This window comes from Paramormyrops kingsleyae, chromosome 10 (genome assembly GCF_048594095.1).
Source record: "Paramormyrops kingsleyae isolate MSU_618 chromosome 10, PKINGS_0.4, whole genome shotgun sequence".
NCBI lineage: Eukaryota > Metazoa > Chordata > Actinopteri > Osteoglossiformes > Mormyridae > Paramormyrops > Paramormyrops kingsleyae.
The window spans coordinates 29,601,627-29,626,168 of record NC_132806.1 but is presented as its reverse complement, the minus strand read 5'-3'; the positions used below and the strand labels follow the sequence as shown (position 1 = coordinate 29,626,168).

Sequence of the window (24,542 nt, the reverse complement as noted above, 5' to 3'; positions counted from 1 at the left end):
TTTAATGAATTAAATGTAGGAACGCCTGAACCAGCGCATATTAGCAAAACGCGCGCAACCAACAAAAGGGGTGAGGTATAGCATCTTATAAGAGACAAATTTAAGCAGTCAATATACAACATCCTTCGAGGTTTTTTTCTTTAACTAATGAAACCTTTTAAGGGATTCTGTGCAGCATCCTTAAATATAAATCTCTTAGCTAAGGTAAAATTAAACCTTTCATGTCATACTTAAGGGGAAAACCTAAGATATTTTATACAACCAGCCCCTTACAGTACCTAACTATTTAAATATTTGGTTGATATCGAATTTATTTATTAATTTTCCTACCTGGTCGGTGCGTGGATGGGCTTGTGCAGCAGAATTAGTGCGTGGATTAATATAACGTCGGAACTGTAACTTTCTGTTAGTCAGTACGGTAGCATGACTTTGCACTTAGCCATCTCTCAGATTTCACTTCCCATGCCGGCCCCTAGAGGATGGGCTTCCCATTTGAGTCTGGTTCCTCCCAGGGTTTCTTCCTTCTAGGGAGTTTTTCCTTTCCACTGTCGCCCCTGGCTTACTCACTGGGGGCTTTGGGTGGGGATGCTGTAAAGCGCTTTGAGACAATGTAATGTTGTGATAATGCGCTATACAAAAATAAGTTTGTTGTTTGTTGTTGTACATTCGGTATTATGTAAAATATACAAAAGAGTCCCTAGCCTGTTTAAATTAAATATTAAAAACTGGCCAATTTGCAAAGTGACAAATATTTTTCCAGACAAATATACTGTATTTAGAGGTCAGCTAATCCGCTACCAAAAAAGTTACCTTTGGTAATTGGTGGTTTGCTATGTAGGAAGACTGGTAATTGGATTGTGCACAAGAATATACGGGGCAGCGTGTGGCTCAGTGGGCTAAGCCGTGCGCCTGTAATCACTCTTCAAGCACGTCTGCGGGTCCTTCAGCAAGACCCTCAGTCCCCAGCTCCCTGGGCGCCGCTACAGGTGGCTGCCCTTCGCGGACAGCTTGCTCTACAAAGAGTAAGTTGAGGGAGGCGAAAAGAGGGGATTAATAAAAGTGTCAATTATTATTAATATGGGAAAGTTGCAGATTGCATATCTATATAACATGTCCTGATCAACTGAATGAATTGTGGAAATACACAAAGAAGGCTATTGAATCAGTTTTGTCTGTTAGTGTTTGAATTCCTAGTGTTTGGTTAATTATCAATGGCTATAAATGTGTTCCCTGTTCCTCAGCGCAAGTGTGACCTTAGGCGGTTGTTGTGCTCATAAGTTTACATACCCTGGCAGAGTTTATGATTTCTTAACCATTTTTCAGAGAATAATGGTTAATACTCATGGTTAGTGGTTGGCTGAAGCCATTTATTGTTAAACAACTGTGTTTACTCTTTAAATCATAATGACAACAGAAAATACCCAAATGACCCCGATCAGAATACCCTGGGGCCTGTACTACGAAGCGGGGTAAAAGTATGTCCCATAAATCAAGCAAAATAAAGTGCAATAAGGTAAAAATAAAAACTTTGGATGGATGTAGATTAACATGGTGAATAATTTTTATTTTGAATCAAGTCTTCTCCAGACAAATACAAAAGTGTAACAAAAAGTATGTCCATAGCTGTCATGACCTGCTCATATGACCCTCTCGTGTGCTAGAGGCTTCTTAATTGGTCCAGCTCCCCCATTCACTTTTATACCCTTTCTTAAGTTTAGTAGAAATAAACTGGAGGCTAACTAGGCGACTCGGTAGCTTGCAGCAGCTGGTGCGGTTGAACGCGTCATATTTTTTATGCCATACGATCTACCCACACTACCTTTGCGATCGACCAGTAGATCGCGATCGACGTATTGGGCACCCCTGGTATAGACCATGTATACATCGGAGTGGATCATGAAAACAATACTAGAACAGGCCAGAAAATAAAAATGCATGTATCGATATTTATGCTGTCACATCGATGCATTGGATCGTTTGCCGTTGAATCGATATATCGATACAAATCGATACACCCCTAGTATTAAGATCCATCAAAAATAGGGTAAATGCAGTAATAATACAGTCATCCAGTTCATATGGACAAGACTCTAATCAACTCATCCTTCATATTGCTGGTGCCAAGTCTTGCTTCCATTTTGGTGCGATTGGTCTCAAAATTTAATCAGGTCCAGATCTTCACCCATTCAATGTGCCAAAAAAGTCTGGAAAACAGGCCTAATTTTTGAGTTATCAAGCTGACAAGACCAAGCCTCTGAGCCGGCCTTCCCTTTGCCATCACTATGTGGCGCTGCTTCAATTCTGGTGTTATCAAAGCAATATAATTCTTCGATGGGAATGTTTGAGTATCGATTTAGTATTTATACAGAGGTACTGCTGGGATCAATATCAAGGTTAGAGTTTCACTAACGAACCAACTCCAGTGTCACATGAAACGACGGCCACAGATGTGCACCTGGTGAATTGGATTACAGCGAGAAAATCACACAAAGCTGACCTATTACAGTATATTTTTGGAAAGGTAGGGAGAGTGTGTAGGGGGTTATAGAGATTGCAGAGGTTGGGGGGGGGATTAGATGAGGGGAATTTCAAAGAAATTGACAATAAAGTGTTAATAAGAGACAATATAGCATTATGAAAATGCATGATACAGATAGGACTGAATTGAAAGATTGAATTGAATCAGTTATTGCAGTTACTTTATTTTTTATTGAAAATAATAGAACACCAAGAGAAAACATTCAGGTCATATAAAGTGAATGATCAAAGTTTCAATTTCTCCATAAGAAATTAACAGATTAGTTCCAAAAATCACTTAATAATAAATATTCAGTTTTTTAAAAAAGTATCACATCATGTAAATTGCCCTTTATTGCAGAGTATAACTTTTAAAAATCTTTGGCACAAAGCTAATGATTAGAATGTAAATGTACAAATTATTCAAGTGCTGCATGGTATCAAATAAAGCTCAGTCCACTAGTCTCATGTCAGCTTATCTGCTTGGCAAAACATCAGCATCCATTTGCTGGCAGTTATCAGTTTACCATTGTGCATTAAAATCAATTTAAGTTGAGAAGGTTTTGAGAGTGACCCACATTTACAGATTTCCCAGTAAATATTTCAGCAGTTAGCAGTAAGGAAGCAGGATGTCATTCAGGCTGGGTGGGGGCACACTTTGTTTGTGCAGGTCTGTGCTTAAGCTGACCCTCCACCTTCACTGTCGGGCTTCATCTCACTGGCTGTTCCTCCGCTCTTTCCTCCCGCTACCAAATATAGCGACAGCAGCTGCAGCCAGCAGACCCACACCGATCGCAGCAGCTCCCACTCCCACAGCCGTCTGCACGGCATCACGCACCTGCAGAGTCACACAGACATGCACAGAGAGCTGAGTCGGCTTCTAGTCTTGGTCACAAACATTTCTTTACAGCATAGATACAGTTAATTGCATTTAGCATTCTAAACTTCCAATATGTTGTATGTAGTATAAACAAACAAACAATATTTATTTAATAACTTCTGATGCAACTCTAAATCGAATACAGATCTGTTGGGAACGATACAGTTCATCAAACTGAAAGGCGCAGAAAAATGTTTAGCATTCAGTTGATGGACATGTCACTCAAACTTAAGGTGTGTTTTGAACTGCAAGTTCCTAAACTACATTCACATTATAGATGAGAGGCTCCTGCTTGCACAGTCCCAGCACTGCTTCCTGTCTGAAGCTTATGCTGGGGGTGGCTTCATTAGCTTCTAAAGCTCCTGCACATCAGCCCTACATCTACGGGAAATTTGTTCTCAGCACTTAACAGCAAATAACAGAAATCTGAATTACGAATCTTCCCACTACAATGCATCCCTGACCAGAATAAGCATTTAAAAGGTGGGTGTTCTGATTACCTGTGGGCAGCAGAGGCTGTTAGTTAGTGCAATCATTACATTTCCTATTCTATAAGTCACCATATGCTTTCCTAAAATAGCAGAATCAAACTCAACCTGACAAGAACAAAGACAAACCAACCACATCCTCTGCAATAAGCCTGGACTTGGACTAGTTTACAGAAAGGATTTTCATGAAGTTTGCCAGAAGTTTGATTATTTTGAATGCAAAATCTGTACCACACCCAGCCGAACAGTGAGTTCATCTTCTTTTGTTCCCTGAATAGCATGAATTTGCCAGAGGAACAAAAAAAATTCACCAAAACATGCCATTTTTACTGGGTCTCAAAAGTTTGCCACCTGCATCTCTCCTCTGAATAGCTGGTTCCATTTAATCCAACAGATTCTTGTGTATATACTCAAATTAGGTGACTGAACAGGTAACTCAAAATATAGAACAATATCCAGTGAACTAAATTCACTGTTCCCAGAATGACTCCCAGGCAATCCAAGCCTTAAGAATCACTCAGCATTTTCCTGGTGAAAATAAATCAATGAACAAAAAGTGACTTTAAAAAAAAAAAAAAAAAAAAAAACACACACACACACACACAAAGAGTAGTGTTATTGTCTCAGAAAGCACTGAATAAGACACCCACCTGTCGGGACTCCGGCTTGCCGTACCTCAGCTCTGTCACAAAATGCTCACAGTTGCCTCGGAAGACACAGTATGGCAGCTCCTGACCCACCCGACTCCGAGCATCCTTCAGTATTTCGCCGACACTCCTGGGCTCATATTTATCATCCAGAAGGTTTTTGATGCTGAACTTACTGGTCCCCACCACATGCCACAGATTGTCCATCTTCACAATGGCCTTGTCATACAAAACAGACATCATGCTGTAGGCACCACCACAAGCTTCCTCACCTGGGAGAGAGTGAGTGAGAAGAATGACGAAAAGCCACGAAAACAAATAAAAAAATGGATAACGACATCTACAATGAAGAATGAGTAAACAGAAGTATGTAACAGCAGCTTTCACAGGCCCATGTTCTCACTTGGGGGGGCGAGGTGGACGACGTAATCATCTCCAACATACATGGCCCAATGGCTGTACGTCCCACGAAAAATCTCAATTAGGTCACCAGGTTTCGGCTTCTCATCATACTGAAAAAAAGACAAGTCACTCAAACAAACACACAGAGTAATCATGCATCCATCCATCCATCCATCTATCCCAGTCAGGGACACAGTGGGGTCTGCATTCTATCCCAGGCAGCACAGATTACAAGACAGCCGATCAACCTGGAAGGGGTACTAGCCCACTGCTGGAGATATACACACGCACACACAAACAGCCTGTTAATTTTACTAGGTTTCAAACATGTACATTGACATGTCACATTCCCTGATGTGCCGAAGAGCATCTCTGAGGGTGAGCTAGTGGCAGATATACTAAAATAATCCCAAGCTAGTTTGCTCAGTGTTGGATAAATGACCTGTAGGTGATTCCACCAAGCCAAAGGGTTTCCCTCGCTGTCAATGGTGGGTAATAACAATAGCTCTTCGTAAACCAAATTTTCCTCACTCAACTCTCCTTCCTCAGCAAGAATAGCTAGCATGATTGCTGATGGCTGATTGGGACTTCATCTGATTGGCCAAATGGTGTGGAAGCATGGCCCATGTATCCAGGGCTGTATCTGATTGGTCAAAAGTATTTTTAGTTCCATTTTTTAGTTGTAATTTTAATACTTTTTTCCCAATTTTGTTTCGCTTCAGTTTTAGCAGTTTTTCCGCCATTTTAATTTCAGTTTCAGAGCTTCATAGTTTAGTTTTAGAAGCCCTCGGTAGGTTTTGCCTACCATGTGTGTATAGGAGGCAGCGTTTGGCAATCAATCGCAGAGCCCAGATGCTAAATGAATACCCATTGTCCTAGAGCAGGGGAGCCCGACCTATTTTAACTCAAGATCTGCTTTTCAGATCAGACAGCAACAAAAACCCCCCTCAGCATGGAAGATGAAGCCCTATGTTTGGATTCAACAGATGTCTGTAAATCTTTACGTAGGGTTAACACATAGAAAGCTACAGGTCCTGACAACATCCCAGGATATGTACTTAGAGAATGTGCTGACCAACTGATGCACGTCCTAGCAGATATATACAACATCTCCCTAAAACAAGCCATCGTACCTCAATGCTTCAAGACAACAACCATCAAACCACTGCCAAAAAAATCATCAGCTTCATCATTAACTCTTAATGACTTCCGCTTGACATTTTTCTTTTGTTGCAAAAAAAAGATAACCTCACCTTGTGGGAAAATTTCATGTAAAACGATTTCAGACACCCCTAATGTGGACCGTACCATTTTAACCACCTCGGCGCTAGAAGCAGCTTAGCTAGTCGGTTGCGTCATTCACAGAGTGACCTGTTCATTGTGTTCATCTGTCATGGTACTGTTTGTCGTGCATTGGTAAATGTAAGTAGCCAGCAGAAATCTAGCCTGTTGAAAATGTGTCATTTTACAACCTTTATTTATTCGTTTAAGTGTTTCATCTACTAATGCAAGCTAACGTCTTTATAAGTTGAATTACTTACCATTGTCCTTCTGAGGCCTGCTCAGTCAATGTTAGTTACGTTAACTAGTAAGATAAGCTAAGTTCTCTATTTAAACCAGGCTTATTTGGTGAGGTAAAATCGATCATGGTCATTTTCCAAGGAGATGAACTCCCTATGTTTCCATTCTCATTTTATCATGAATAAATTGTGCTATTCTGAAATTAATTCGCCATTTAGCCTGTGTAGTTTGTTATTAGGCCAATGTTAATGCACAAGAAGGTCTAACGTTATGCTCTGAAGAAACATTACTGTAAGTGAAACCTATAGGGGCAACGCAAAAAAACTAGCTAGCAAATAAGCCCTATTATTTGAATTTTAGTGGCATTGATTCTGCATTCCACAATTTCATATTTATGGACATTTTTAAAAGCTTCATCTGGTAACCCAGATACTGGTTTGTTAAACATAGATTAGATTTTATTCACAGACACATTATGATGAAAATGAAAGATGGAGACATCAGACACTTGGTGGTAAAAGAAGAGTAAGTAGGAAATGTTAGTGTTAAGAGCTACAGAACATTACACCAAAAGTATAGGTGCAGTTTTGCAAACTTAATGTGTATGAAGGAAAGTGGTGGTCAGCAGAAGGCAGGAGAGGCACAGGAGCAGGGAGATGACAGGATGAGGACAGTGTGCAGGACCAAGGGGTGAGTTAGAAATTAGGCTGTACTTTAAGATCTACTGTATCATCAAGACAGATATTAGCCTAATAGGCAAATATTTATTTCCGAAGGCTGCTGGAGCTGGGGGGGCTGAGAGGGCAGGAATAACACCAGACTGCTGGACAGGGGCGGACTGGGACTAAGAAACAGCCCTGGACTTTCTCCCAAATAGGCCCACCAGCTGGACATGTACAAACAGCCACTAGCAGGGTTCTCATAATAATATACTACATAAAATATTCACGCCAAGTAACATGTCAACCAGTGGTGATGATTGGGGCTGTATTTATTAAAGTAACCTAAGTCTTCAAATACAAATACGTACAAAGAACAGCAATATACCAACCTAATGACATCTAAAACATAATCAAGACTACAGAAACCTGAAATGACACAAAAAGATCATGAAACACTAGGCTATTTGCAAGAGTATCTGTACAAACTGTACAATAGAGTGTGAGATTCTCCTCACAGTATGTGAGCCATTTGCGGTTGGTTCCATCTTTACAATTGAACACTCTTTGTAGAGACAGGTTTTTGGGCTTCTGCTGAGGGTGCCAACTAAAAAATATTTCCAGGCTGTGACTATCTGACTTGGGGCGTTTAAAATATTGTGACATTGATCCCTCATCCTGGCACTTTCCTGCACTCTCCCTGTCATCTTTTGAGCTGCAACTATCTTCAACCTGAATAAATAAATGATTGAAAAGATAAGTTATAGGGTATTATTGATTGTATCTCCAAGATTTCTTCAGAATTTCTGTGTCACTTTGTGTAAAAGAATTAGCCTGGCTTAACTCATTTTATATAGTCATTTTACACTTTGGTTTTATATTAAGCCAGACAAATAAACCTACTAACAAATTCATTACTAATTACTAGATAAATTACTATAATACTAATCAAGATTTAGACAAACCCCAGATTTGTATGTTAAGTGTCAGTTCCACAATAGCCCACCACAGAAAGACAGAAACAAATTGCACTTAAATGGAAAACAATGAGATTTTCCCTCCCCAAATTTTTGGTTTAACATAGAGCTTTATTTAGCCCTCTTTCCCACTTGCTAGCATGTCACGAGTGTTAGGAGTGGATGGTTTGTTTTCCAGTTTCTTTCAATACCATGGTCTTCTGTCTAGCTGCAGAGATGACCTTACTACTGACAAGATAAAAGCACAGCCATCTCGCAATTAATTTTTAGAGCGTCTATTTTTTATATAAAATATATTTTTCATCATCATCATGCAAGTCCAGTTAATAGATGCTGACTGGATGACTATAAGAATAAATGTAGAATAGGCCTGTTGTTTTATGTTGAGGCCACTTACCAGTACCTCTTCCTCCCATGAAATTTCCTCTGCTGTCTGTCCCTCGTGACCAGTCTCTGGATGCTCAACAGGTTCAACTTTCACCTGGTCTTCAACACTCTTGCTGGGTGATTTAGCGTTTTGATCTACATTACTGCTGCTGCTGGCAGTTGAACTGCAGCCAAAAAGCTCCGTGAGCTTTTTACATTTTGACGCATCATTTTCGAGAGACTTGGCTTTCTTTTCTTTTAACTTTTCCCATCCTCCTTTCTCCTTACGTTTTCGGCTTGCCATTATTCCCGCAGCTGCAACTTATGATTTGCTCTTTTTTGTTGGCTTTTACTGATGGATTTCACCGGACAAATGATCGTATTAGCGCCATCTGCTGTTAGCTGATTTCCCATTTAAGAGAAAAGGCGTGGATCAGACGGCCGGTTCTGGACTTTTCCAGAACGCACAGATTGCCAGTCCGCCCCTGCTGCTGGACCAGACCAGGCTGTTTGTAAATGTATAGGCTTATTACTTTTACTAATATACTTCATCTAGGATAATTCCTGGGAGTTATCAAAACCAAAATCTTTTCGATAGGGATAAGGATAATGATATCTTCTGTGTTAATTCTCATTTTGTCGCATGTCCAGACCATGACCGTGTGTTGCATACATGTTAGTAAACACCCCTAGCGCATCTTGCACTCTTAACATTGATCCTGGTGGCGGCTATTCATATTGACGCGGTAGCGGACCATAATGGTCATAGAAGTGTTATGAAGGCAGTACCCCCCAATTATGGAGGGGTAATTCGCACTCTGGATGTAAGACTGCACGGCTGAGCAAGAGCTACTTCCCACAGGCCATTAGACTTCTAAACTCACTTTAATAAATGCACTAAATATTCTATTGTGAACAACGCACTACATACTCATATAATGAAACATTCCCATAACACACACTAAAACATGTTTCCATATTTACTATACTCTGCTACTACTACCTATTAGTAATCTGCACTTACACTCTCTGCTATAATACGGCAACTGTGAGACAGTGTGCAATATTTGACTGTGCAATAATTTGACTTGCAAATTTTAACTTTGAGCACTATTACTCTGCACGAGATTTACCTCTGTGCTGAATAGTAGCTCTCCGTGTAGTTCTGTTCTCTGTGTAGTTCTGTGTTGTGTGTATTTTGTGTAGCCTGTATTATTATACTGTACTGTATTATATTGTATTATACTGTATTATTATATTATACTGTAGTATTTCTGTTTGTTTTGCACATGGAGCCAGGAGAAACGCAATTTCGTTCTACCATGCACTCTCAAACTGTGTGGTACGAATGACAATAAAGTTTACTTTGACCTGACTTTGACTCAAGTGGCCAGTGTGCCGAGATCTACCAGTTCAAGTAGGGAGCCATAGCTATTACTCTGTTACTCTATTATTACTCTGGCTATTGCCTTTCGATACATAGTTAACATGCACACAGCAAATCCAGACAAATCCAGGTAATTCTCCAAATTGAATAAGTGTAAATAAATGTTTTTTCTACCTTAGTGGGACCGCTGGCACTGGGAAGATGCAGCTAGGTAGAAATTGACTGCTGTGCTGCTAACTGACTTTTCTGTTCTCGCACTTTTCGGCTGCGTATGGCTGTTTTAGCAGGTAACTCGGTCTCGTAGCTTTTGTGCATCGTTTTGAAATGCCGCTCCAAATCGCCCTTCTTCGGTAAAGCCACGCTCGCATTGCATACAAGACATATGGACTTTGGATTTGAGTAAACAAAAAAATAATTCTCTTCCCACTCTGAATGAAAATGATACGTTTTTGATCTTTTGGCTTCTAACATGTTTGCGTGCTAAATGTTTACAGTACACGATTAGTTGCACGCTGAAAAATGGGCGCACGCGCCCAAGTGCATGGGAGCTTGCGACGCACTTCGCGATCGACTGTTTGGGAACCCCTGCCCTAGAGCATAACCTTAAAAAAAGGCTATATATTTCTAACACTTTCCTCAATCGTGTTGTCGCAATGTCCATCTACAGACACATATTTTGTAGTTTGCCCTTTACAGATAGGTGTATATTAAATCTTGCGGCTGCTGATACTGATATTGTCAGGGTCAGCCCCTGCTGTGGTCCTACCGTGTCCCTTCCCCGTTTGGCCAGCAGGCATTGCTGGTCATCCCATTCTTTATGTTAGTCTTTGTTCTCCCCTGTTACCTGTCTGGTCATGTGGCTCAATGTGTTGAGCAGGTGGGTGTCTGTGTACCCTTCTGTCCTGTGTTCGAATCCTGCCTCCTCTGTTTTTGTATTTTGTTCCCTAGTGTTTCATTTGAGTTTCTTTAGTTCTTGTGTCTGATTTTGTAGTTGGTTTTGGTTTTGTTCCTTGTGCCCCTGCTTCTGTCTTTACCTGTTTAATTCCCTAGTGTTGGTTTCTGTTTCCCTGTGTCCTTGGTTAGTTCTTAGTTTCCCTGTTTTTAGTTCCTCTGAGTTTATTAGTTTCACCTATGCCCCGTTTCCCTGGTCTTTGTTAATTAGTCTCACCTGTCCAGTGTTCGTCTCGTTACCCCTTAGTATTTTAGTTCCTGCTTCTGTTTAGTTCCCCAGTGGTTCATTGTTGTTGTTGGTTTGTATTGATTGCATTTGATGGTTGTTATGTCAGAGATTCCCAGTATTAGATGTGTATTTAGGTTTTGTTATTTAGTGTTTGTTAATCCCCTTTTAGTTTTTGACCCCTCGTGGTCCTTTTGGTTTTGTGTTTGTAGTGTTTTCTGTTTTGTTTAAATAAACCCCATCTGTCTTGGATCCGCCAGTGGGTCGTCCACCCTTTTTGTGCCCGATGCCACGTTCTTGCACCCGAGCCGCCCGTATCATGACAGATATGTTAACGGACGTATTACACATCTCTATGTTTTTGTCATTTTCAGTGGTATCACCCATTTCTAATCTAAGCTCTTCATCTGAAACATGGTTTAATCTTGCAAAGACATATGGAAGCCTAATTTTATCTATTTGAGATGCTTATAATAGGCTACTATCGATTATTTAGAGGAGGGACATCTGGTAGCTGTTAGCCTACAAGCAAGCTTTTAAATTCAAAAATAAAGTTTAAAATAGAAACCACAGATTTTTGTTTCTACACATTTTATTTCAGTTAGTGTTGGAGTTTGTTGTTTTAATTTCAGTTTTGTTTTCATGCCTCACTTGCACTTTTAGTTTCATTTTAATTTTGATTGGCAAAATGCCTTTGTTAGGCTGTAGTTTTCGTTTCAGATTCAAAATTGAAAGTATTTCTTAGCGTTCTGAAGTCAGTGAAGTCAAATGAATAAAACTATTAGTGTAGCTAAGCTATACATTAAGATAGAATGGGACAGTTCATGATCACTTGATCAGTTTTCACTCTCAAGTCTTTTTCTGGCCAATTGGTTGGTTTACTGGAACTGGATTGGAAAGATCGAATGGATCACAACAAGGGGTGTGCATAATGGTGGGGTGGTTTTCCTGGAACAAGGGTGGAAATCACATACATGGGGGCTACACACACACTGTCTAATGCATCCCCTTTTGTAAAATGAAATTTATATCAATCAGTCAGTGCGCAGGCTGTAAGCACATGCGGAAAAGTGAAGTAATTGGCCTTAAAATGGTTTCATTTGAATAATAAAAATTGTGAACTATAATTATTTTAGGTTTTGCCACTTAACATTGAAAGCCTTCTAGTAAATGGGTGAATGACTAATTATACAAATTATTGTGCCAAGCAACTGAATTTCCTATTAATATTTGGTGTAAGTAAAAGCAACACACAACTTACCAAGGTCGGGGCCATAACTAACAGCGGTTTCCTGTTGATACCGTCTTTTGTCTTCAATAAAAGGTATTTTTCTCTTTGAAAGCCGTCTCCCCCACAATTTTTACCTATAAATTAATACGAAAATTAGTGGGTCATCGAACTGTTCATAAGAATATGGGAATCAGAAAATGCATAACTATATGATATGAAATGATTAAGTGAAAAAACTGCGAAAAGATGTTAGGGATGCACCGATACCCGACATTAGGCATCGGGCCAAAATTCGTAAAAATTGCCTGATAGCACTCAATTTGGAGCATTACATTAAAACTCAAAGCCGCGTTTTTGTTTTTTGTTTTATTTTTGATGCCCAATCAGATTTTGGCATCTAGAGAGACATTTGTCAACCGGAAACATTTGGGAAGGATAAATGCAGAGAATACGGAGAATGAGCGGAAGGTGTCAGCAATTTGGCCGTATTTTAAGATAAGGGGCGACGACAGAAGTAAAGCAGACTGTAAGATCTAGCGTGGTAAAGTTGGTTTTATATTCGATATTCGTTTGATATTCAGATTTGCCTCTCCTATATCTGTGAAACGACACCACCAACAATCACAAAAGTCACACTCTCTGTTTCAGGAGAAAATGCACTTACTACAAGTGAAATTTTACAGAAATATCCAACCATGAGTTTATAGTAATTCAATATGTTTTTTGGAAAATTACTGTAAACCACACGAATGGATTTCTCCCATTTCAAAGCTATAAAATTTCACTTGTAGTAAGTCAGGGAGCACCTCTGGCAACCACTACAACCTTTGAAATGGGAGAAATCCATTCGTGTGGTTTACAGTAATTTTCCAAAAAACATATTGAATTACTATAAACTCATGGTTGGATATTTCTGTAAAATTCCACCTGTAGTAAGTCAGGGAGCACCTCTGGCAACTACTACAACCTCCGAAGTGGGAGAAATTGGTTTACTATGAATGTGAAATTATTGCAATTTCACAGATGTTTGTATTAAAAAATCTCAGCAGAAAAGCTCCAGTAGCAATGCTTGTTTCTCCAGAATGCACTTTGCACTTTGTAGACGGTCCCTAGCAAAAAGCTGCGCTTCCAACGCTGGCTTATTAGTTTCGCAGAAAATGCCTCGTCACTGCAATAATTAATGAACATATAACTCACTATACAGTGTTGTAGTACAATCTGCATTTTCTCCTCAAACAGAGTGTGACTTTTGTGATTTTTGGTGGTGTCGTTTCACAGATATAGGGGAGGCAAATCCGAATATCAAACGAATATCGAATATAAAACCAACTTTACCACGCTGTAAGCTAGAGTTTCAAGAGGAGGCAGGGACAGCACGTCATTTAACACGAGAAATTTGATCAAACATTAGAAGACGCATCACAGTGCAGGCTACTCGGAGTTTGCTAATGCTAGCAGAGATCTGGACCTCAACAACAATCTTTAGCGCAAATTATGGAGAAGCGAGAGAAAGTGAAACCGAAGCGTACGTTATATCTAAATAACTAAATACATTAATTAATGTTATACACAACTAACGCCTCAGGTCCAATCGCCACCCCGGGGTGTGCACTTTCTTCGCTCCTATTAAAATACAAACAATACCAAGCGTGCAGTTCTTGCGGTTACTTTTCAGGGGATGTGCGCGTCAAGTTATGACGTAGAAATGTAAATCAGCGTATACAGTAAAGGTTCTGTTCCTCTGTAAACACCTTTCAAGCTGAGAATTGAGAATCATGATCGAGTTGAAAACTGAGGTTTCAAATAAGGTAAATACATTACCAAGTTGTCATTATTGTCACATTACTTATTATGAAACCACTATTACCCTAAAGCCTATTTAGTATCTTCTTTGCATCTTTCAGGGATGCACCAATTCCAATTTTTCTGTCCTCAATCACTTTATCCAAGTCAGTGGTTGTAGTAGGTTAAAAGGGTAACACTTTATTCGACAGGGCACGAATAATATAGTATTATACTATTATGTATTAATTAACGTCAAACTTCGTCTTAGTTATACATACTGATCTCATGTTACTTCATCATTAATGAATCGTGACATATGTTTTATCCCAAACAGTTACTAAATTTGTCACTATATCTGTCAATTCTGTAAACCTTCATGAACTACTGAAGGAACAAGTAATGAATAACACAAGTGAAATACTTATGTTTGTTCATTAATGAATTGTGACGCATCTTATCTCAAGTAGCGACTGTATTTATTCAAGATTTGTACTTCAGTAGTAATTTATTACCAAGTAAACTTAACTTATTACCTTGACCACTGTCAAGTACTGTGTTACAGTTAAGAGCTTTAAAAATATATATTTAAAACAATTATATTATTCCAAATATAGCTAAAATGAAGATCTCATAGTTTGGTCTGATTTTAATACAATTACAACTTGCTTTACAGAGGAATAAATACCGCTCGTTTGAATCATCAAACACTGAAAAAATATGATGAATAAGAATCTTTACGGTCACTGCACAGAGCAGCAAAACGTCGTTTGACAACCGTCCCGCCAGCATAAATAAGGAATAGATATCTACGATAAACACTAATGTGTAATAATCACAAATACAGCGTGCAACTTCAAGCAAATGAGAAAAGTTGGGGAAAAGCGAACTGAAATTCGTTCGATTTAAATCAGTTTGCCTCATAGAGTTTTCACTTTTGTATTCGCACAACTGTACCTCTAAATGTATAATAAAGGGAGCTACTGGCACTTCCATTCTTCCGCGCAGATTTATATTTTTGACTCGACTTCTGACATTCATATCAATGTAATTGCTGAATCAGTCCCGTGTATCGTGAACTTGGTTCAAATTAAACAATATAACAAAGAAACACACAGAGAGGCCGATAATTATAATTTTAACCCTACCGGTGATGTTATTCCAACATTTCTAAACTAAGTAAAGTGAATATTATCAACCCACTAGAATATTGTAGCTACCCGGTTAACCAACTCTTAAATCTCAATCTGATGACAATTCCAAGGAAAAGAAGAAAAACATGTTTTGCTAAATGTGCAGCTAGCCATTTGCCACCTTAGATAACTGACAAAGGGTTGCTAAATATAGCTTATTATTTATTCTGCAGCTTAAACTAGCTAGCTAACGACAAGAACCTTCCCGACTACTTGTGAACTAGCTCGTCAACATATTTTAACCTTTTACGTCGCTCGATCTTCTCATTTGGGCTTCTAAATCTTTTTCTCTCTTGATTGTTAATTTAGGATCGCAGGCTTTAGTTTTTAGGGGAAACTGGAAGCCGAAATGATACTTAACCGGATAGAGGTGATCGGAGATGAGATGGTATCCCAGCGTGACCGCGACCGTCTCCCTCCCCAAAGAGCAGCAAGGCAGCGCGAGCGGCAACGCGAACTACCAGGACCGATCAGCTGCTTTCAGACCATGACGTATGTTGTGGGCGGAGCCTAAGTGGTGGCAAAAAGAGACTGATCATACTGTAAGTAGCGGTATTTAGGTGTGAGTGCCAAAATCATCTACGAATAATCCGCACGACTTCTTCGGTTATTTTGATGCTTTGCCAGAAAAAAATATAAATTATCATACATTAATAAATTAACGTTTAGCAATTGGGTTAGGTTTTCGGATCCGTATACTTGCTGTCGGATCAGTGTGTTAAGCACCCAAGTAAATTGTCCGAGTTACAGTGGCCGGACATTTTCGTCTATCCGGTCGAAAGTCCAAGCGCATACACAAAAGAAAAACTTAAGGCATATAAATGCCTCGAGGCGTACAATTTCTTGCTTTGTGGTCATGTACAGGACCTTGAATACAGAGATTTGTCTGATGACTTTTGTGTACCACAGACCGACGTACTACATAGCCAGCGGCAAGGACATAAAACCCAACTATACAAAATCATTAACAATTTTAACAATTACATATCAATTATATACTGACGGCAAACTGCATTTGCATGGCTGGGTGAGTATACATTTACATATAGATTTTTTTCTATTCATCACTACAACTACTACCACGGTTACTGCTGTAGGCCTATGTAATTTTTAGATGAATATTATCTAGACCTGTTTCGCTTCAAATATTGTCTTTGACGACGGTATCCTATACAAATGAAGCTCGTTGTTTTTTGAATTTCTACTTTGGCAACCAACAGCACAACACGACATTTTATTTATTTAGAGGTCTTTGCCCATTCACTTTCGTTTATATTCGTATATTTCGCATGCGTCACTGGCAGGGGCAGATTAAGGTGTACAGAGGCCCCTAGGCTACAGTAGTCTGTGGGCCCCCCAACCCCGCCCCGCACCAATGGGGGCCCCCTTGCAGGCTGGCACACGTGGGGCCCCTAGGCTTAAGCCATATCTAGCCTGTGCGTTAATCCGCCCCTGGTCACTGGTCACCCTGCTTCCCCCTCTCTCTTTAACGCTACTCCTTTGCGTGTTTCCCTGCTCCTCAGGTCACTACATATAGCTTGATGGGTTGAGTGAGTGGCTCTGAAGCTATCATCCTTCCGGTCATGATTTTGAGTTTAGTCAGAGGCCAGTCTCACCTTTTTGGTTAATTTATATTGTTTTCATTTTTCTTTAGTGTTTGGTATGATTTTCTACTTCTGGGACCTGTTTCACAAAGCATGGTTTCTTGCTTAGTCGGATAACTTGTTGGATTTAAGGTAGTCGAGGGCTAAATGTAAGTGTACAAAGATAAAGTGCATCTAGCTCAGACTACCTTAAATAAAAAAAGTTATCCAGCTAAGCAACAAATCCTGCTTTGTGAAACTGGCCCTGATTCTTCTGATTATTAATAAATCCCAAGGCCATAGCTATGGACCCAACACTAGGGGGACCAAGGACGCAACCATAATACATGTTGGGGGGGATATTGTGAGCACATCTGAATATTGTCGCCCCCCCCCCCCCCCAAATATATTATAATTACGGCCTTGATAAAATCATTTTTGTCTTGGAGCCTCCATGGATTGTCCCCTCTTCCCGCCTACACCATGCCCTACCCTAATACTGAATATACTGTATACTTGGCAAATCATTCATCTTATAAATGACTACACAGCCTTATACTTTACTCATCACAGACTTTTTGTTTTGAGGTTCAGCTTGCGTTCCAGATTTACAGGTATAAAGTACCAGACAGTAAACACTGCTAATGCTGGTCACACCTTGAAGGATTATGTTTAAAGCAATGCATTAAACCATTAGTTTATATGGGAAAAAGTTTTGAGCATTCCCAGACCAAAAAACTAACATAAGGAATCAATTCAAATAATAAATAAAAGCGAAAATAACACTAACATTTAGTAAAAGCAAGAATGATAAATACACAACCCATATAAAGTAGAAATAATGTATGTACAGTGTATCTTCATCTACAAGAATAAATATAGTCACGTGTTGCTTAACAACAGGGATACATTCTGAGAAATGTGACACTATGCAATTTGGCTATTGTAAGAACATCATAGTCGTCTTACACAAACCTAGATGGTATAACCTGCTACACACACAGGCTACAGTAAACTTTTTTTATAAGCAGAAAGAGTATATTCTAAAATAATATAATGTACAGTATAGTAAATAGATAAACCAGTAATATAGTGGTTCAATTTATAGTTATCGTTGTCAATAATTATATACTGTTCATAACTGTATGTAGGCCTACTATATTTTATGCGACTGGCAGGGCAGTTGGTTTATATCAGCATCACAACAAACGCCTTGCGCTATGACAGATGTCTCTAAGCGACAAGACTTTTGCAGCTCTGCTTATAATGTGACATAAACATATTTGTACCGTCGTTAACGGAAACGTCATTATTCAGCGCGTCAATAGTTGACTCGCTGATAAACAAATGCTAAACACTTTTTACTTTACTCCTTTTTTCGTAAAAGCGAAAAATCTCGGATTTCTTTCGCTTAGTTAAATCAGGTGCTAATGCAGGTCTTTCGTAAAAGCAAAGTTTCGTAAAGTGAACGTTCGACAAGCAGTGGATACCTTTAGGCCTAATGTAATTTTTTCCTAATCACAAAATACTCCAAGGAACGAACAGTGTGTTGCATTTGCCGGCTTAATCATGAAAATTGAGAAACTAAAACCTAACAAGATTTGCATATGCGATTAATAAGTAACTGTCATCTACATCCAGTTGAAGTTATTCGAACGCTTCCCCTTTTCTAGTGTATGATGCATTTAATACGGTATTCAGTGTCTTTTTAAATTAACCTGAATAGAAATTAGTAAACCGGTCTAAAAAGCATTCGGAACCTGATGTGCACATTCATTGTTTCCTAGTGGGAATCTTTAAAATGTGACAGCAGTGTAGACAGTCTTCTCCGCGGCTACATTTCAAAGGAAACAAACTCGTCTGGGTTTGCTATTTCACGTCCGCGCACTATAGACTATATACGGTGTTATAGTTACAGGATTTTTTTGGAAATTAGTTTGAATGTTTTACACTTGGGAAAAATTGAACGATGTCTGCCTTATTTGACGGAGCGCCACTTACAGCAATGCAGTCCTCGCAGCCACTACAGACTAGTATCAGGTAAAGTACTTCCCTTTTCTGTATAACAGTATGGTTTATTTGTGTTGAAGGCCACATTATAACATTTTTATAATTGATTTATGTCACACTTTCCCTCTGCTAAGGGGTTATTTTTAGTTAGACTAGTGACTGCAAAATAAATTATTTGGATGGGTTTTCTTTTGTTGTTTTTTCAGCTTTACATGTTACAAATTATGTTTTTATGTCTGCTGCTTAATGGTTTTTAATGATGGTCATATGTTTCATATGCAGTGTGCAACCTTAAATTACTGCACATAAATTTTTCTGCATTTTGTGTTACTTAACCATGCTAAATAATTCTACGTTGTGTCCTGCTTTCATTTTTTTTTTTCCCTTTTCTTATTTTGCTTTTCATATCCATTCACCCCATCTTCCATTGTTGTTGTTTTGAATCTTAGCCCTCAGGAGCTGGCCCTAGAGATAAAGGCCTTCATCAGTGGGGTCGATCAGGCTCAAGGCCGAAAGCTGAGCATGCGGGACCATGCTCGCTGTGCCGTCCGTCTGCTGCGGACCGTACCAGCCTGCCGGGGCGCGGCCCTTGAGCACTTGAGGGGGGTGTATGATGAGTATGTGTTGACCTTCCTGCAAGACCTGGAGGGGGAGAGCAATGGTGGCATCGGCAGTGGTGGGACCCTGGGCCTGGAGGACGTGATCCAGGAGATCCACGGTGTCCTCTCCGAGTTCATCCGGCTGAACCCCAAAGCTTGGGCCCCGCTGGTGTCTACCTGGGCGGTGGAGCTCCTAGGTCAGCTCAGTAGCAAGCATGCGGGTCGGCGTGGAGCTCCACACTCCTCCAGTCTGAACGAGCTGCTGCAGCTGTGGATGTCTTGCTCAGCCACACGGTCTCTGATGGAGAGCTACTCGCAGTGCTTGGCGGCCATGTTGGCTTGGTGCCCGGACGCCTGCGTGGATGCCCTGCTGGACACATCCGTGCAGCACTCTCCGCATTTTGACTGGGTGGTCGCCCACATCGGCTCCTCCTTCCCGGGCACCATCATCAGTCGTGTACTGGCCTGTGGACTCAAAGACTTCTGCGCCCACGGCTACCAGGGTTCTGCCGCCTCCCTTGAAATCCCGAGTCAGCAGGGCTCTTTGGCCCTGACCTCGATGGAGAAGACTTGCCGCATTCCCAAAATTGGCTCCGTGGTGGGGATCTTGGGGCATCTGGCGTCGCGTCACTCTGACAGCATCAAGAAGGAGCTGCTGCGGATGTTTCAGGAGAGCCTCTCTCCTGCCCAGCCCTCTGCCGGTGCCGTGGTGCGTGACAATTCCCCCCAGCTGCGCCGCGCCACGGTGCCCTTTCTCCTGCAGCTAGCGGCGCTCTCGCCCACCCTGCTTGGTGCCGTCTCTGCTGAGCTGGTGGAGTTTCTGCGCCCCCCGGTGCTGCTGCAGCTTCAGGATCAGTTCCAGGCTCTCCAGCGCGAGGAGCTGGACAACATGGTGGGCCTCACCGTGCACTTGATCAGCCACAGCCCCGCCGGCGGGCCACGTGTTCTGCGCTTCTTGGTGGACTCCGCCACTCCAGCCTCAGTCATAATGTCAGGACCGGTGGCAGCTCCGCAGGAGGGCGTGAGAGAAGCCTGCGACCGGCTGCTGCAGCTGCTCCTGTTGCACCTCCACAAACTGGTCTATAACCGGCCCGACGGTGAAGATGTCTATCCCGTCTCGTCTTCCTCTTCCTTCTCGTCGCCGCCGCGCATCATCCCTTTCCTGGAGGAGCTGCGGGGGCATGTGGGGGAGCTTTGTGCCGAGACCCTTCGGTTGGAACGCAAGCGGCACCTCTGGCTGCACCAGCTGCTCTGCCTGCTCTCCGTGTACGGGGGCCCTAGCGTGGCCACCGAAGCCTTGTGCCGACTCCTGACTCTGGCTCGCAGCCCGGAGGAGTTGGCCCTAGCATCCCAGCTCCATGCCCCTCTATCTACCTGTCTGCCTGGGCTCCTTCCGGCTGTCGTCGTGCGCTGCGTGGCTCAGATCCACACCCAGAGCCTGGGCAGCAAGGACCTCGGGCAGCTGCTCAACAACCTCGCGTCTGTCATACACGGCAGCGAAGACGAGGCCAAGGGAGCCGGCGGCGCGGCGGCACAGTCCTCCATGGCGGCCCAGGTTGGCGCCGCCATCTCGTCCCACCTGCACGATTTCTGCCCGCTGCTCCTTAACGGAAACCCGGCCGTGTCCCAAGCTGCTGCACGGCTCCTGTCCTGCAGCCAGCTGTCCCGCGCCGCCTCTCCCGCCCAGCTGCTTGTCATCTCTCGAGCGGCGGTGGCGCACTTCTTCCTGGCCCTGCGGCGAAGGTCCGAAGTCAGTGCGGGAAAAGACGCGGGGGGAGAAGAGGTGAGCTATTCCATCCGCTTGCTGTCCCGCCTGGCTGCCTTCTCCCCACTTACCCAGAAGGCAGTGCTCCAGCAGCTGGTGGAAGGTGCTCTGCACAGGGGGAACGCCGACTTGTTTGGCGAACAAAGAGAAAATCCTGATGGAGACTTATTTTCTCAATCCCTAACACCAGACTTAGGAGCTTCTCTGCTTGATATCAACTGCAAGTTTGGGACCACCGTCAACTTCTCTGGCAGCGTGTGGTCTGTTTTTCATGCTGGGGTTATAGGGAGGGGGCTGAAAACCCCCCACTCCCTTCCACAGTGTGACCCGGATCAGATCACTCAGAACGTGCAGATCCTGCTAGCGGTGGCCGTTCATTGCTGCGGCTCCAGCGGCGGCGGCACTGGCAATGGTGCGGGCACTGGGGGAACCCGGTACCAGTTTCCTGAAGAACCGGCGCCCATTAGTGCTGAAGCGGCCAAGGTGATTGCGATGGCTCTGGTCGAGAACGTGTGTCCTGACGTGGCGAATGGAGAGCTCGTCTGGCCTCCGGAGGAGCACGCCAGGACCACCGTAGAGAGAGATATCCACATCCGCCGCTGCTTCGAACAGAACCCCGTCCTCTTTCACCTCTTGCGTGTGGTTGCTGCCGGCCGGCCTGCTCTGTGCTATTGCTCAGTGGTTCTACGGGGGCTGCTGGCCACGCTTCTGGCCCACTGGGAGTCGTCCAGAGAGCCTATGACCCTAGACTCCCCCTGGCACCTCCAAGCCTCCTGTCTCCTGGTGTCCTGCATGGGAGAGGGCCAGCTTCTGCCTCCTGTGCTGAGCAACATGCATGAGATCATCCCCCACCTCACGCCCTTTGAGGTCCGCCTTCTGCTACTGGCCGTGTGGGAGTACATGCGGGGGAACAGCCCCATGCCGCAGAAGTTCTCATTCAGTGCCGACAAAGGTCTGTTCTACAGAGACTTTTCCAGGGATGGAGATCTTTCTCGCTACCTTGCTCCACTTTACAGCGTCCTACACAAGAACATCGACCAGTTGGGTCACTTGTGCTGGCGGTTCCAGCTCTCATAGAAGAGGGAAGGACAGTGACACTGTCAGAGCTAATGGCAGACGGGAACTGGGAGATGGAAGGGGGTTATATTGTGGATTTTCTTTCTTTGTAAGATAGAGTAGAATTTAGTTACACCACTGCAAATTTACACAATACAGCCTGTTCAAGCAGATATTGAACCTTGCTTCAGATGCATTTTTGCCAGAATGTAACATTTCTACACAACCGGACACTTATTGCATATTATGCTATGATTTAAGTACAGTGCTACAGTTTGTGTAGGCTTTCATTCATTTCTGGTATTTCTTGTAAACCATCTTTTTCTATTACACTGAGAGAAAGTAAAAATTTCTAAGATTTTTGCTGGTGTGTTGCATATGGTGGTTTGAGTGGTTGTTTAACAAAAGATGGTTCAGATGATCTCAGCTGCGTTCTGTAAAAATTCAAGCAGAAAAAGGGAAAGAATAAAAGGGGCCAAAATTCAAAGAAGTGTAGAAAATAATTTAAAAATAGACTTCAGAATGTAAATTTGAGGGGGACCTGGGGGGTTCCGGGACCTCCAATAAGAGAGAGAATATATGCGTGGGGTGATTCCCCTTTAAAATGACCATATTATACAGAGGTGGGCAGTTGTATCCAGAAAGTGCCGTTGGGTTTGTGGGTTTTCATTGCATCGCCCTTATTAATTACTAATTAGAGGACTGTGCTCACATCTGGGTTTCCCAAAAAACCTGCATACACACTGGCCCTTTGTGGGTAAGATGGCCCATCCCTGACCTTGTAATACTCAGTGCCAAATGCTCTGCCCCCAGTCAAAGTTATGCACATTTTTCTAATGCTCTATGCTGCCTTTTGTGGCCCTGTGCTGGATGATGGATGGATTATTACATGATGTTACCAGACTTATGGAAAATCAGTGCCTGTAGTACGAAGCGGGGTTACTGGCTTATCGGGGAAACTTTGTCGGATTCAAGGTACCACAGTTTAAATGAACTTCATATTCGTTCACTTACATTTTGCCCAGACTACCTCAAATCTGACAAGTTTCCCCAATACGCCAGTAACTCTGCTTCGTAGTACAGGCCACTGGGCTTGTGAATAAGGTGTATATTGGCACAGACCTGATTTGAAGCATCATTATGCATATTGATACTTTCTTTATCCCTGTGAGGAAATCCCTCTTTGCCTACACATCCTGCTCTCCCTGTGATTGACAAGCGCAAGCTTGGGGATCACAGCAGAAGGTCGGCCACCTAAGGCACCCGTGGAGCTGGGGTTAGGGCACTTTCATAGGGGCTCACAGACGTGACTTAGCCCTCTGAGCCACGCTCTGCCCCCATAATGGATGCTGGTGACCTGGCTGCTATTGAGGCCTGGTTGCTGTGAGACTGCTGCAGTTGGGCCGCCACAGCTAGGACTATTCAGGTCACCCAGTGCCGAAACTTGAACAAAATTGCTAACAGTGCAGTACAGCCCCCCCCCCCAGCATGTGGACAGCATTACCTCAGAAATGAGGTGCAAAAGTCACCATGTAAAACACTGTATTATTTAGCTTTGGCAGAAATTGTTGGGCTGTTTGTTGAGCCCATTTTCCAGCCATCTAAAGCACTGCCAGACTCTTCTGATTGAGAAACCTCCATTGGATTATGTTCTGTCTCTGGTTAACTGAAAAACCACACATTCTGTGGCCTGCAGACACTGCTGGCTTATACGGAATTCACTAAAACAATTCCTACTCGGATTTATATATAAAGGCAATATTTGTTGTACAAATTCGTTTGCGAAAATTGACAGTTTGTACAGCATTTGATGAATCAGGATTTTGGACTTATTGACCCCACCACCGTAAATGCATGTGAAAGACAAACGGACGAAGGAAGTCTCCCGCAGCAAAAGCACTGAAAAGCCTGGGTGTCCAAGCTTGTCATTATCATTATTTTCAGGTATACGTGTTACAATCGTACTCGTCATAGAACTGTTACCTAGTGAAAAAAAAAGTGTTTACGACTGCCAGTCGTGGGATGGTCATATTTCACTTCCAAATCATTGTCGGTTCGGTACTTATAATTTATTTCAATAATAACATTAAATTTTGACTCCAAATGGTTAACATCATTATTACGAACACAATCACACAGCATTGTTTAAGTGTACAACTCAAAACTCTCCGGTTTCTTTAACTGAGAAACTTCCGCAGCGCGCCGGGCCTGATAGCCGGGAAAATGTATCATGCCGCTGACCTACTACTCTGCACCTCTGACCAATAAAAGCCCAGAGAAAGCTCGGCGAGTAACGCCTTCC

At 42.3% G+C, this 24,542-nt stretch overlaps 2 protein-coding genes across 3 annotated transcripts; one reads left to right on the top strand and one right to left on the bottom strand.

Moving 5' to 3' along the window:
* Positions 1-2,682: 2,682 nt before the first annotated feature.
* LOC111852983 (phospholipase A and acyltransferase 3-like) lies at positions 2,683-15,711 on the bottom strand. 2 transcript variants are annotated; one of them, XM_023829378.2, is made up of 5 exons: positions 15,589-15,711; positions 12,283-12,386; positions 4,936-5,044; positions 4,536-4,804; positions 2,683-3,355 (listed from the first exon to the last, which is right to left on the bottom strand). In XM_023829378.2, exons 2-5 carry the CDS (start codon positions 12,295-12,297, stop codon positions 3,233-3,235), a joined length of 516 nt encoding a protein of 171 aa, XP_023685146.2. In that variant the 5' UTR covers positions 12,298-12,386; positions 15,589-15,711; the 3' UTR covers positions 2,683-3,232. The 2 variants fall into 2 exon arrangements, with proteins under 2 accessions (XP_023685146.2, XP_023685147.2); XM_023829379.2 differs by lacking the exon at positions 12,283-12,386 and having other exon boundaries at positions 15,589-15,693.
* Positions 15,712-16,986: 1,275 nt separating this feature from the next.
* Positions 16,987-22,617, top strand: ints5 (integrator complex subunit 5). The gene is made up of 2 exons (XM_023829380.2): positions 16,987-18,850; positions 19,270-22,617. Exons 1-2 carry the CDS (start codon positions 18,780-18,782, stop codon positions 22,259-22,261), a joined length of 3,063 nt encoding a protein of 1,020 aa, XP_023685148.2. The 5' UTR covers positions 16,987-18,779; the 3' UTR covers positions 22,262-22,617.
* Positions 22,618-24,542: the final 1,925 nt, after the last annotated feature.

What these genes read in the sequence shown, in the direction of transcription:
- LOC111852983 (XM_023829378.2), bottom strand. An exon ending in CGTCCACCTCGCCCCCCCAA is followed by an intron (nt 4,805 to 4,935) that starts GTGAGAACATGG and finishes ACTCTCTCCCAG; the next exon opens with GTGAGGAAGCTTGTGGTGGT. An exon ending in GCAAGCCGGAGTCCCGACAG is followed by an intron (nt 3,356 to 4,535) that starts GTGGGTGTCTTA and finishes GTGACTCTGCAG; the next exon opens with GTGCGTGATGCCGTGCAGAC.
- ints5 (XM_023829380.2), top strand. Translation starts at nt 18,780, where the DNA reads ATGTCTGCCTTATTTGACGGAGCGCCACTTACAGCAATGCAGTCCTCG. An exon ending in CCACTACAGACTAGTATCAG is followed by an intron (nt 18,851 to 19,269) that starts GTAAAGTACTTC and finishes TTTGAATCTTAG; the next exon opens with CCCTCAGGAGCTGGCCCTAG.